Source organism: Cavia porcellus, unplaced genomic scaffold (genome assembly GCF_034190915.1).
Source record: "Cavia porcellus strain 051 isolate PalLab524CR breed Dunkin Hartley unplaced genomic scaffold, mCavPor4.1 scaffold_38, whole genome shotgun sequence".
NCBI classification, from domain to species: domain Eukaryota; kingdom Metazoa; phylum Chordata; class Mammalia; order Rodentia; family Caviidae; genus Cavia; species Cavia porcellus.
Genome location: NW_026947521.1, coordinates 3,068,081 through 3,082,574, shown reverse-complemented (window position 1 = coordinate 3,082,574; position 14,494 = coordinate 3,068,081). Strand labels below are relative to the sequence as shown.

At 47.7% G+C, this 14,494-nt stretch overlaps 1 protein-coding gene and 1 pseudogene across 1 annotated transcript; both read right to left on the bottom strand.

Annotated features, from left to right (window-relative positions):
* Positions 1 to 561: 561 nt before the first annotated feature.
* On the bottom strand, positions 562 to 2,047 carry LOC134474777 (C2 calcium-dependent domain-containing protein 4B-like). The gene has a single exon (XM_063243425.1). It carries the CDS (start codon positions 1,632 to 1,634, stop codon positions 648 to 650), a length of 987 nt encoding a protein of 328 aa, XP_063099495.1. The 5' UTR covers positions 1,635 to 2,047; the 3' UTR covers positions 562 to 647.
* LOC100720463 (RNA-binding protein FUS-like) lies at positions 1,927 to 14,494 on the bottom strand (annotated as a pseudogene).

The window sequence follows — 14,494 nt, the reverse complement described above, 5'->3', positions numbered from 1 at the left end:
TTAACCATCTATATTTGCAGACAGCAGGAAGAAAGGAAAAATTAGGCAGATGGTTGTTGTTCCTTTCTTTCTTCCAGTCCAAATCAACCTCTTTTTCGTCTGAATAAAAGTAGACCAGAAGCCAGGGGTGGTGTCCCACACCTGCAATCCCAGCACTCAGGAGGCTGAGGCAGGAGTAACGTTACTAGTTCCAAGTTTGAGATCAGCCTGAGATATAAAGTGAGGTCGAAGCCAGCCTAAACTCTATAGTGAGACTCTGTCTCAAAAAAGACAAAAAAAAAAAAAAATATCAGAAATGGAAACAAGTGCCTCTCTCTTTAGGCCCAATATCGGATTCTTTCTAATCCACTTTTTTGTTTTGTTTTGTTTTTGTCTTTTTGAGACAGGGTCTCCCTATACAGTTCATGATGCCCTCACTTTATAGCCCTGGCTGGTCTCGAACTTGCAACAGTCCTCCTGTTTCAGCAGAGTGTTGGGATTACAGGTTCATTTTCATTCTCTTCAACTAAATCAAGACAAAGGTGGACGCCAAGTAACGAAAACATCAAGAAAGCAAAAATCTTAAATAGAAAAATGAATAAATAACATTTATTTTGTACAAAACAGCTTTCAGTTTGCGGAAGTCCCTGGCAGTGGGCCGTGAGTCCTCAGGGCAGCAAAAGAAGCGAGCCCAGCAGCAGGGAGCCCCGTCCCCGTGGGCGCCCCATGTCCCTGGACGGGATGCGCAAGGCCAAGCGGTGCGCCGGCTCCCCTGAGGCCCTGGCGCAGTTTGAGTCCGGCTCTGGGTCGGGAGCCGACCCGCGGTTTGGGCCGAGCACTAGGCGGCGCTGATCGTGCGTGGCGCCCAGCGGCCGCAGGGCCAGACTGAGGCAGCGGCCGGAAGCGCAGGACTCGCGGGAGCTCGCGGACGAGCTTTTGGGGCGCAGCAGCCGCAGGCGGAGCCGCCCGCCACGCGCGCAGGAATCGGGGTCCAGAGTGGCGACGCTCTTGGCCGGCAGGCGCTCGGTGACGGCCGGGGTAGGGGGCTGCGCGCCCGCGTGGCGCTCGTCGCTGTCACCGTCGCCGTGGTCGTCATTGTCCCCGCTGGACACCGAACGGCCGCGGACCGAGCAATGACTCCCTCGGGCCCGCAGCGCGCGGCTGAGCAGGCGGTTGGGGGCGCACAGGAGGGGGCGGCGGCGGCTGCAGGGCCTTGGGGCGGGCGCGTTCCGGGGCGGGCAGGGGACAGCGCTGGTTGGTGCCTGCGGGGGCACGAGGTGTGCGGCTCCCACCTCTCCGCCGCCGTAGGTGCGGGCCCGGGGGCGCAGCGCAGGGTCCCCGAGGAAGAGCGACTCCTTGCGGCGCGTGTGCGGGCTCTCGAGCAGCGCGCAGAAGCCGTAGGCGGTGCGCGCACGGGGTAGGTGCGACAGCGAGAGCGCAGCCTGCGAGCGCGGGTCCCCGTCGGTCGCGCGGGGCCACAGGTCCTGTTCGGCAGCGCAGCGGCGCGGCAGCACCCCGGCGGGCAGCGGGGGCTCGGGCGGGCCGGGCGGGGGCAGCCGCGGTGGGATACAGAACTCAGGAATGCGGCCCGGGGTGAGCACGTTGGCGCAGGCGGGCTCCGGAGCCGCGGCGCGCAGCTTCCAGAGCAGCCGCATCGTCGACGGGACGGCCGGGCTGGCGGAGGCGAAGCGGGAGGAGAAACGCCTGGCCACGGTGACCGCAGCCGCTGCAGCCCGCGGGAGGTCTTGAAGGCACACCGGCTGATGCAAAAGACGCGAATAAACAGAACGCGTACCTTGCCCTCTTCTTGGAGCTCTCGGAGCTAATTCAGAGAAGCTCAGAGAGACACCAGACGTCTGTGGGGGCGCGGGCTTCAGCACTGCGGCCGGGACAGCAGCGCTGCTCTCTTATACCCGGGCTGGGTCCCGCCTCCCGCGCCGGCGCCCCTCATTGGCTGCTCCCGTCGGAGTGCTGTAGTCCTGCAGGCGCCTTGGCTAGGGACCTGACTGCTGTGCCCGCGCGCGGCACCTCTTCCAAGCTTACCCGGGGAAAGCTGCTGGGCGAAGGCAAAGAATTGGCAGCTGAAAACGTGTGTGGCCTCCTGGAGAAGACGAAGCAGGGTGCAGAAGCCGGAAGTTCTATCTGGCTAGGAGACAGGCCTGTGTCCCCCCCCCCCCCCCCCCGTCCTCTGCCCTTGCGCTCCTATGTCTTGCCCCCATGCACTCACTCTGGGCAGAAAGTAGGTACCAGTTTCCAACTACAGATGCATCTGGATCGAGGACATTGCAGTCACGTCTGGATTAACCCATTCCAATAAAAACCTGGAATTTTTATTAAGTCGATATTGTCCTATCCTACCTTCCATCAGTCTGCAGTTGGGCAAAATCATTTGCTATAAAGCCTGTCTCATAATCAAGGGTTAAATATCTTGTCTCATTGACTGCTGTGCTGAAAGTGAAAAACAAATAGTGGTGTGGGTACATTTTGATTGTGTTTGTTTTTTTGAAACAGGGTCGCACTATATAATCCAGGCCAGCCTTGAACTCGCTTGCTCAGGCTGACCTCGAACTCACAGTGATGCTTTTGATTCAACCTCCTGAGCGCTGGGGCGACAGATGGGCATTACCACACCTGACTTCAGTATGGGAACATTTTGCTGCATCATAAAGTCAAAAGCTTGCAAGTCCCGCCAAGCGCTGTGCCTGTCTTCAGGACTGTCACAAATAGTGGGGCTTCTGACTGGTTCTAAAAGTAACTTGATGATTTCTCAAAGTTGCCCGCTTTTCTTGTTTGTGCTGCAAGGAGGTCTCCAGATAGAAAGCACTTTATGGTAAATCTAAATTGCCTGTTGCCACCACCTAACCTTCATTTCCTGAGATAAGGTTGAAATCCTGGGGGAATTTGGGGGAAAGTCAGCAAGGTTAAAAAGAGCCAGTTCTTAAACTGGGCATGGTGGTACACACCTGTAATCCCAGCACTGGAGGAGGCTGAGGCAGGATGATCACTGCAAGTTTGAGGCCAGCCTGGACTACATAGCAAGACCCTGTCTCAAACAAACAAACAAAAGGAAAGACAGAAGAAAAGAAAGAGCTATTTCTTGGCAGAATTTGGAACAAGAAATTTCCTATTTGGCTTTGCACAGGATATGTCCTGCTATCTGCAACACTCTTTCTCTATTTTTCCTTTCTGTAGGAATTCCTGTTTATTATCCGTGATTTGGCCCGCACACTCTGCCCTCAAGAACCTTTTTCTCGCTGTCCTCCTCAGTTCATCTGTCTCCTTGTTCCTTCTGTGTATATTCTGTGCACCACCATGGTTACCTTTACCACACTGCTCTGGAAATTTGTACTTACAGGTTTTGTTCCCCTTACTGACTGCAAGCTTTGTATGAGCAAGGATTGGGGCAAAGCAACCAGAGTGGAGTTCAGGGAACCCATTATGAATCTATGCAAAATAAACAAAAGTCCTAGGACACAGAAGCTGGATCTGCCTCCATTCCTAGTTGCCATATTCCCAGCAGCAAGCCTTCCTGGTGTATGCATCTCTCATGCGATTCCCACACCTGGGCACAATCCCAGGCAAAGCGGAAGGACTCAGTAAATATTTGATGAAGTATATTGCATTGAAGTGATGCTGATCTACAGTTCAGGTCTTATGACTCTCAGGTGCTTTCAACCACATGCCTTTCTAACTACATTATTTGATTTCCTTCTCACAACAAACCAGTGAAACAGATGTTTCTTTTGATCAGGGGAGAAACTGAGGCACCAGGCAGGGGATTTATCTAAGGCCATTCACGCTATATGGATCATAGCCCACATATCTGAAGTCCTAGGCTTTTTTGCCCACTAATTTTTCCCTTCTTTCTTCCACTCATCCTCTCAATGTAACTCACTATGGTGGAGTCTATGGTGTATCAGGCACTGTGTGAATTTTATAGCCCTTGATGCCCAGAATGTTAATTCTTAAAACACCTCAGTCTACCACTAAGTATTATCTATGGTCCAAACTACTATTCGAGCTAAAGAGCATCGTTTCCTGTGTTAACAGCTGATTTGTTCTTAGTTGACCACATCTTGTAGTACATGCCTTTTTGATGAGACAAGTATCAGCTGACAGGCAGCCACTGGGGCCAGGGAGCTGCAGTGGCTTCTGGTAAAACTGACCATGCGGACAGAGGTGTCCTCACAGTCTCTGACAGGATGAGCCTGTGGCTCGTCATGCTGGTCTACGTGGGGGAAGGGTCTGCTCTCCTGGGGAATATGCCTGTGTCATGTCCTGAGGTGGCTGCAGCTCATTTCAGATGAAACCACTGTAACAATGGCTTTCATGCTCTCAGCAGCCTTGTGACAGAGACGCAGTCATGTCAGCCGCCAAACACCACTGGAAGCAGGATTTGGGATTTCAGTGACTGGGCTGCCAGCATGTTCATATCTGTGGAACAACACCATCCCCATCAAAACCATTGATTTCCTTTGAATCAGTGTTCCACAGGAGGAGAAAATGAGGTTCAGGGAAATTAAATTACCCTGGGATGGGCACCAACTGATCATTCACTTGAACCCATGACTATGAACCCACAGTTAGAGGTCCAGCATCCTTTAGGATTTTTAAATTACACTTTGTAAACAACCCTTCAGTGGAGACTCTGCTCCCTTCCGTTGTTTATTAGCGTACGTCTGATAACTGTTCAAAGTCCACTATCATCTCATATTCAAAGCTTTGAAATTAGGTCAAAGAAACTGTCTCAATATTATTAACAATGGCTGATTACAATGGCATCATGTTGAATGCTCCATCTCCCTTATCTTATCTGAATAACCCAGTATAGAAGATAGGGACAGAGAAAATAGGCTGTAAAGGAAAAGTAATTTGAATGAAGTGTCACATCCAATAAGAGCAGAGCTGGGACTCCAATCAGGATCCAGCTGGCTTGTCATGCAGGCTTCCAAATTCCCCAGAGTGTCCCCATCAAAGCCATTTCCCCAGAACCACTTCTCCCTTAGGTATCTAAGTAAGAGAGAAAGAGTTGCTGGATCTCCTCAAGCACATACACCTCGTCATTGAAACTGGGACCTAATATTAAAGCATGGAGTTGTCGCTGTAAATGGGATTATGCATCAGTTAAGCATAACGGTGCTGCCCTCTATAGCCCAAGTCCCTCTCCTTCCAGGAAGCATGCTCTTTCTATTTGTACTACACCTAGTTCCAAAGAGATGGGGGGGGGGGGGGATTACGTAACAAAGACCTGGGGAATTGATGAGGCATTAGAGCAGACAGCGTGAAAGTGGAAAAGACATCTGTCTTAGTTACTTTTAACTGGTTGCTGAGACAAAATATCTGATGCCCAAAGTTGGGAAAGGAAAGCTTTATTTTTTATAGTTTTTGGAGGTTTTAGTATATATTTAGTTGGCTCAAAGGCTGGGTGGCATGGTGGGGCCACAGTTTATGGTGGCTGCAAACAGCAAGGCAGAAACTGGCAAGAGAGACTGAGAGAGACATCTTTTTTTGGTCATTATTGTATGTTGGCTCTACCTCTAGGTAGGTGTAGCACTGACACCATCAATCTAAGCACTAGACAATGAGCCAATCACAAATGTATAATGTAAATGTATGAGACCTGAGGCCACCAGACATAAACCATGACATTCCATCCCTGGCCCCCAGGACTCACGCACATCTTTTATATAAATGACATTCAGTTTATCTCTAAGAGTTGTCACAGTCTTAACAGTTTTAGCATTACTGAAAAATCTAAGTTTTAAGTGTCTTTTAAGTTCTATGGCAAATTTTTAACTGTAACTGCTGTATAAATGAAACAAGGTTAAACAGTTTTGAAATGTAAAGGCACAAGATAAACATTATCATTTTAAAAGTTGTAAATAGGGGAATATAAAGCATTGGAAACAAAGTAAGTCTAACATCTAGCAGGGTGAACATTAAATTTTAGAGTTTTTAGTGCTGTGGATTTAGCTCAGTAGCATAAGCACCTGCCTTGCAAGCAGGCAGTCGTGAGTTCAATACTCGGTACCGACAAAAAAAAAAAAAATCCTTCAAAAATTTTAGAGTTTTTTTGTTTAGCGTCTGAAGCAACCTGGTTATAAGCTCTAAAAGGCTTGGGTGATTTTATTTTTATGGCACTTTTATGTATTTTAGCTCCCAAAGCTTTTTAAAAAAACCCCCTGTGTTCGCTTTTTGTAGCTTTTTTTGGATGATCTATGTTTTTGGCTTTTTTAAACTTTTGGGGTTTTTATTGTATCTTTGGCTTTATCTTTATATCTTTATATCTTTATAAATTTTCTCAGGGGTACACTATTTGGCCTCCCAGGCTCTTTGCAATCGAGGTAGAAGCCTTCTTACCCTCAGAATTTGTGTATTTTTTTTTTTTTGTACCTAAAATCAGCACCATGCGGATGCACCAAGGTTTGTTGTCAGTTGGAGTAGTAGCCAGGCTTTTTTCTTTTCTTTCTTTCTTTCTTTCTTTTTTTTTTTTTTTTTGCTATAGGGATCTAGTGTCTGGATTGTTAGGCTCTGTTTATCTGATTGTGAGGAAAAGCTTTTTTATGTTGCCATTTTGCAACTTTGTGTGACTCTGTCACTCTTTTGGAGCATGGTGCTCTGCAACTTTTTTCTCTGAGCAAATTTTTTTCACTTTTTCAGTTTTGAGGGTGCAAAGGGTGGAGACCCACTGCTTCCTGGAATGCCCCGTGGCCATCTTTTTTATCTCTCTGGTTTTTTTTTTCAGCAATCAAAGTGATAGGATTATTTCCAAAAGATGAAAAGTATTTCCAAAAGATGAGAAGTATAAAACAAAAGAGGCCTTTATTCTGAGAACATGGAGAGAGATGACTGGCACCCTGGCCACTGAAGTCTGGTGATCTATCTCGTGGACACGTGGCGTGGGGGAATGTAAGTAGCCTAAGCTTAGGGCAGTGCCCTAAGGCCATTAGAGATGCACAGGTATTTCATTGGCACACGTTTGGCGCAAGGAGAAGATTCCAAAGGGTGGGGAGATATAGGGTTACAGGTAAATCTCTAGGGGCAGGGGAGACAGAAGCTCCCTGATTCTGGCTGAGGTCTTTTCTGGCTACAGTGTCCCATCTGGGCCAAAACCCTTTCACAAAGTCTCAGTTTTATTTTTATAATTTACAACTTTACTGGAGTTTTTCTTTTGGCCATACTCACAGCATTTTAAATTATTCTGCTGGGCTCTTTGCTCTTGATTTGCAACGTAAAGCTGGCTAAAAGCTCCCAACAATAGCCATGCCACAGCCTCAACATTCGACTGCCTTGGAATTTCCTTTGCCAGATTAATCAGTCCATTGCCCTTAGTCTCAGTCTCAGGCCAAGTCTCTGGGCATGAGCAAAATGCAGATAAACTTTCTGCTAAACCATAACTCACATTGTGGGGGGTCCAACAACCAGTGCAGTGCTTCTTCCCAGCAGAAATCTCCCAAGCCTGGTCTTTACCATCAGGCTTTCTATCAGCTTTCTGGTCTTTTGAGCTTTGATGAAATCTCTACAGAACAGCCTAAGCTGCTCCAGTTCTATACATCCAGGTGACATGTCTGACCCTTTTTAAACTCTGCCTACAAGCCATTTCTAAAGCCTGTTGAAAAACATGGTCAGGTATAGTCATAGCAACCACCCCACTCCTGGTACTAAATTCTGACTTAGCTAGTTTTAACTCATTGCTGAGACAAAATACCTGATGCCCAAAGTTGGGAAAGGAAAGGTTTATTTCTTATAGTTTTTGGAGGTTTTAGTCTATACTCAGTTGGCTCCAACACAGGGTGGCATGTTGGGGCTGCAGTTTATGGTGGCTGCAAACAGGATAAAGGTGTGTGAGAGAGACACACCTTTATCCTGCCATTACATTGTGTGCTGACTCCACCCTAGGCAAGTGTAGCACTGACACCATCAATCTAAGCGCTAGACAATGAACCAATCACAAATGTATAATGTAAGTGCATGAGGCCTGGGGGCCACCAACATAAGCCATGACAACATGTTCACTGGATAAAGAATCTTGTATGAGGTCACACAATATCTATGACTCTGAAATGGGAAGTATTAGGAAATAGTGGAAGGGAGGTGAACACCACAGTAGTGGACAGGTTTTGTGAACCCTAGACCAGAATAAGCAGCTTTCTTGCAGGCTGATGTTTCATGTGGGATTAGAAAGAAGAGGTTGTGGCTCTCCTGAGTTGGGGTGACTGTAATCTTCAATCACCGGGCTGTTGTGCCTATGTGTGTTTATCTTCTAGGACTCTTCATTTTCAATCTTGAGGCTTAAATGTGAGCTCAAATTGAACTTTAATCTTGAGGCTTAAACTGGTGGCCTGCTCCTCCCACCCATCTCAGACTTCCCATTTAGACAGGGGGCAGTGGAGGGGGTGAGGACCTGTTCTCCTCCCTTTTGTCCATGAACAAACTGGCTCAGGTTGAACAGCACCCAGGATCTTTCTTAGAGAAATCTTGTTTAGAAATTACTCAAGTGCCTGATGAAAATTCAGCTCATTTTGTGTCCTACCTAAAATGTAAATCTTAAATCCAGCAGACAGATCTATCTCTACCTCCAATTCATTTCCCAGTCTGCTCTGGACATTAGCAAAAGGCTTTGAAAATTAGAAGAAGGATTTCAGATCCTAAGAAATAAACTCATAAATGCTGCCTTCTGCACTAATAACTGGGAGGATGAGCAAGAGCCTCAAAAGAAAAAAAATTAAAATGCCAAATGCTTGCCTCTGCTATCCATAAACATCAGCCTCTGTCCCCCCTCCAGGCACTTGTGACAGATGTGGCAATGGTAGACTTGTCCTAAACCCTCCAACTAGGCCATGCCCTACCCATGGATCAGTGAGGACACTGGAAGACAGACTGTCCTCAGCAGGGCTGTTCTTGGCAGGAACACCCTTACAGCTTGGAATGGCTTTCTCCAAACAAACAAACAAACATCCTGGCAGTCCCTCATGATCACTCTCAGCTGCTGGCTTGAACATCGGTGCCTGGGAGCTGCTCCCCTGCAGAAAGTGAGTCCACAGAGCCCAGGGTCCCGGCATCTGGTGAACCCACTTCCTTCCGTATCAGTGCTGGGATAAATCTTTCTGTGCTCCCTGAATTTCAGGGTCCACTTGCTCACTTTCGTGTTTCCATACTGCACACTGGGGCAGTAACCTTCCTACATTCTTTATTAGGTATCCCCACCGCCCACCTTCTGACTGGGCAAGGACCCCACATACAAGATGGAAGCTATACCCCACACTCCCTTAGCCTAGGAAATTCTTCTCTTCCAGAAAGACAGACCAAAGAAATTCAGCTGGCTGGATGCTCGCCCCATCTCAGTAAAATGGCCTCTACTAGACTCCCAAGTCTGGCACATTAGTACCCCCCAAAAACATCCCACCACACCCCTATAAAAGTTTCAATAAAGACCCATGTGTTTCTCAGTTCCTTAATACCCACTTTTACCCCAGAAGGTAAGAGCAAACCTGCTATTGGTCACCTTAGAGAAGGAATACTGATTCTCACCAACTCCCCTCATACCAACCCCATTGCTCCCCCTTTCCATTTGGATCCCCTCTCCTCAGCCCTGTCTCCAACTCCACTGTCCAATTCTTCTTTAACACCAACACCTTCAATCTTGCTCTAGGAACACCCCTATATCACTTCAAGCTCTAAAAGGTTCATCATTGCTAATACACAGTTCCCCCCGACCCTTGCGACTGCTCACAGTATTAGTATTAATCTGGCAGACCTGTGACAACAGCAGGAGCCCTGAGCGTAGAACTTCTCATACACCAGTTCCATCTCTTTCCTACATGACCTGTGTCTGGGGTCTGTGAGACACCATATCTCCCTTCTAATTGAACAGGAATCTACACTCTTTCTCTTCTCTCCCATCACATCTCTGATCCCTACCACTCCATGCCCTTATTCTTATCAAGGTGCTCACATCTGCAAGGTGCTCACATCTGTAAGGGCCAAGAGAGCAGCACAGCTAATTCCCCTCCTGGCCACTTTGGGAATCCTAGCTAGGGTCATCACAGGGCTGGACATGATGTCGCCTTACATCAGGTCTCTCTTCTACCTAAACAGTTCTCAGAAAGCCTCGAGGAAATCTCAGAGCAGCTGGATACTGTTCAAGACCAGCTAGATCCCCTTGCCTCAGTGGTCCTCCAATCAACGGTGTTCAAGACCTACTCCCTGCTGCAAATGACAAAATCTGCACCTCACTTCAGGAGCAATGTTGTATTTATACTATAAATCCAAGTGGTCAGAAATGGGGCACAGCACCTCAAAGAAAGGGCCCTTGCCTTCCAGTCCTCTATCTCCCGGCCTCATAGATGCCTCATCTTGGATTTTTCCCTTTTAAACTCACTTCTCTGTTAGGGCTTGCATGTCTATTTTTGCCCTGCCTCATTAACCTGTTGCAGAGATTTCTCATCAAGAGGGTTCCAGCTGTCTCACAAGCACTTCCCAAGGATGTGTCAAGGCAGTCCTTCAATCCCAGTGATATCCCATCACCACCCAATCAGCCAGAAGGAAGACGATGCCTATTTCCCCTTGTCCAACCATACAGTTTCAAAGGAAGAAATCACACTCCTGCCATCTGAGCCAAGTCACGACTAATTTGAGCTTCAAGATTTATGGGCTTTTGTGAAGAGTTGGGCACGAGGGAGGCAGAGAACTGCCACTGGGACCACTCAAGGCTGTCAAAATGATGGGCGTGAGTGAGCACAGTGCAGGCTTCAAAGACAACCCCACCTTGAGATAGTGGTAACTTCTCTCTACCAGCCCGTGAAAGCCCGTCAGCCCATAAGCAGGGCACACACTGGTATGTGCTGGCCAGTGGTCCCTCTTGGGCTTTAACCTAATAAAGCCTGTCCTCTACTGAGGAACTTCCTTTCTAACACCGAGTCCTTGGTGCAGCTGGCAGGACGGTGTGTCCACTCCCTGGGGGACACCTGTTTTCCATGGGGTGGAATGTGAGCTGAGTCTCTGGGGGCTGGGTAAGTCCCCACCTTCTTCAAGGACCAAGTCCCTGAAGCTCTGGCCTCTACACATACACTGACTCGCGCTCTCTTCCTCCGCTTTGTTTTCTTCAAAGCACGGTTCATTTCTGCACAACAGGGATCCTCCAGGTCCAGCTCTGATCTTGCTTCCCTAGAGAACTCCAAATGGGGGTTGGGAAAACCATCAAGGTCATAGTCCTTACTTTCCCAGTGAGGTACAGACCCCATGAGGTGAGAGGGCTTTCTCAGGGATAGGGTACAGGTTCTAATTTTCCCTATGACCCCCTACACTTGAAAGTCCCTTGGATAAGTGCTGGCTACCCACTACCATGCTTCAAAAATCCTCCATGGTCATCCCACCACATGAAGAATTTCCCTCTCTGAAAAGCAATTTCCCTCTCTGGAAATAATTGCTGTATTCTTCAATCCAGCTTTTCAACTGAATTTCAATATTTTAGGGGTCAAGAACCCCTTAAAGGGGCCAGGGATTTAGCTCAGCGGCATTAGTGCCTGCCTGGCAAGGGCGAGGTCCTGAGTTTGATTCCTGGTACAAAAAAAAAAAAAATCCTTAAAGAAGCTGATGAAAACTATAAAGTCTTTCTACATATAAATATCTGCATACAAACATAAAACTTTTGTCCAGCAATTTGACATGCAATATATGACAAAGAAAAACGCCTCATATGGTGGCAGAAAGGGCAGCATATCTGCTATGTGGCCATGGCATATACAGAACTGGCTTTTAAATCACAATAATTTATATAATGCAAATGCTTGTGGAGCAAGATCAGATGTCACAACAAGCTTAAAAGGTAGATAATTGTTTTGGTTATTTTTTTTTTTAACTAAAATGACCGTTTTTAACAAGGACCAGAAGTATGGTTACAATTACATAGCCAACACAAAAAATCCATGGATGATCAGGAGTTGGAAGGTTACAAAATACAAGGGTAACACTGGGTACAGGGGGAAGAAGTTGTTTCAGAATCTCAGACCCAGACTAATACAGCCTTTCCCTGCAATCCTATCTGTGCTCACCCCTGGAATCTGTGGGAGACAACTCCAGTAACTCCCTTTGAATCCAAAATAATCGCTGTGACTTTTGATTACTTGGAGACTCATTTCCTTATACTGATACATAAAAGGCTGGCTAGGGTATTTCCTTCTGCAGTTGACTCTAAGCATTGCAAATAAGGCTGGCGCAGGTGCTATTGTGCAAAGTCAATAGCCATCACAGATGTGAGAGGCAACTCCAGTGACTCCCTTTGAATCCAAAACAATTGCTGTGACTTTGGTTACTTGGAGACTCATTTCCTTATGCTGATATGTGAAAGGCTGGCTAGGGTATTTTTTTCTCTCTTCAATTAGTTCTGAGCATTGTAAATAAGGCTAGCCAAGTGCTATTATGCAAAGTCTATAGCCATCAGTCAGTCCTGTTTCCTCACATGGTGCTCTCCACAACAGGATTGAGCTGATGAGATGTTTGAGCAAATAGCTCCGGGAATATCAGCTGGGTAGGAGCCTCAAGGTAAGAGGTTATGACTCCCCAGGACACGAGAGTTTGCATATCAGAAAATGAAGCAATAGCTCCCCAAAACAATTCCACCGCTATCATAATCGGGTTATGTAAATGGATTCTTCTGCATATCTCTGCATATCTACATATCAAACTCTGCAAATTACAGAGATGTCATTCTTGCACCTGGCCAGCCAGCTCAAGTTACTCACATAATTCCCGCCATCCTCACTATCACTCATTCCTGAGCTACCCTCCCCACTTCTTCACAAGATAATAAATTCTGGGAGAGGCCTAGGATCAAGGTCTTTGTCTGTATGTCCTCACAAGGATTGGACTTGGGACCCCTTGGCTGCCCTTAATTTGGAACATGTCTTGGTGTCTTTATTCTTGCCATGGGTTGGATTGGTGGTGGTAGATTGGAATTAACTTGCTGGGATTCCAGTAACGTCTCAATGCGATTATAAATATAACCTTTTGGATTGTGAGGAAAGCTAGAATGAGAATTACAATACTTGGATGACTGAACTCAATATTTGAGTCTACAATAGAATCCAGCTTGCCAGGGCCAAAGCCACCTCTGTCCCCACCACGCCCACAATCCCTTCCAGTGCCCCAGTAGCCACCCTGATCATAGCCTCCTCTGCCACCATGATGATCAGCTCCATAGCTATCCCCATATGGGAGCTGCCTGGACCCCGTCCTGGGCCATCTGGTTTAGGGGCCTTACACTGGTTGCATTCATTTCTCCAAGAGAAGTTCATGGTCTCACATATAGGATTTAGGACACTTCCAGTCCCCAGCTCACTGCTGTCCTCCACCACCACCATCTATCTCCACAGGAGAGTCCTCCCCGGTGGCCACCACCACCACCGCCACCTCCATATTCTTTGCAGCCCATGGGACCCCTCTCCCTCAGCCTCCTTGGTCATTGCCACCACCTGGATTGAAGTGTGCTCAACAGGTAGTAAATGAGAGCTTGACAGGACTTCTGGAGAATTCCAGTCAATTGCTGCGTTAGCAGAAGGAGGGTCATCAAATGAAACCATTGCCTCTCCCTTCAGCTTGCCAGTTTCCCTGTCTGTGTACAAATTAATCATGGGTTGTCTAGTTTTCTTATTGGGCTTAATAATGCCAATCTGCTTGAAGTAATCAGCTACAGACTCGATTGTAACATTCTCACCCAGGCCTTGCAAAAGATGGTATTGTTGTCTGAATTATCCTGTTCAGAATCGTGATGTGATCCTTGGTCCCAAGGGCCACCAAAATTATTGAAGCCACCTTGATCACTTCCACCCATGCCACCTCTGCCTCCACGGCCACCTCCACAACCTCTGGGTTCATAGCCACCACTGCTGTGGGTGTAATCACTGCCACCTCCTTTGCCTTGGCCCCATGGTCCTGTTGGCCTCCCCTGTAGCCACCACCACCACCACTCACAGAGTACTGGTCTTGGCCATAATTATCTGCACCACCTCCACCACTACGGCTCTGTTGTACTGGCTCTGTTGTCCATAGCCCTGAGGGGGATTATAGGAGCTTTGCTGCTATCCTTAGCTGGCTTGCTGTCCACGACAGCCAGATTGTTGGCCATAGCCCCCTCTCTGGGGCTACCCATAGCTGCTGCTCTGAGAACTGCCACCATAACTTCCCAAGGTGCTGCTGGGAGCTGGCTGCTGACCACAGCCAGGAGAAGAGGTCTGCTGCCTGTAAGATGACAGGAAACTCTGGCTACTACCATAGCCACTAATGGAGCTGTAACATTGGGGAGCTGACTGAGAGCCATAGCCTGTATTCTGAGTTTGTCTGTAAGAAGAACCATAGCTGCTCTGGCCATAGCCTGAAGTGTCTGCTGACTGGCCATAACCACTGTAACTCTACTGTCCACAGGGCTGGTTGCTCTGCTGGGAGTAGCCCGGCCCAGACTGGGCAGAGTGGGCCCCCCACTTTGGGTTGCTTGTTGGGTGTGGTCACTTGAGGCCAT

Excerpts from the sequence above, each read along its gene's own strand:
- LOC134474777 (XM_063243425.1), bottom strand. The coding sequence starts at position 1,634 with ATGCGGCTGCTCTGGAAGCTGCGCGCCGCGGCTCCGGAGCCCGCCTGC.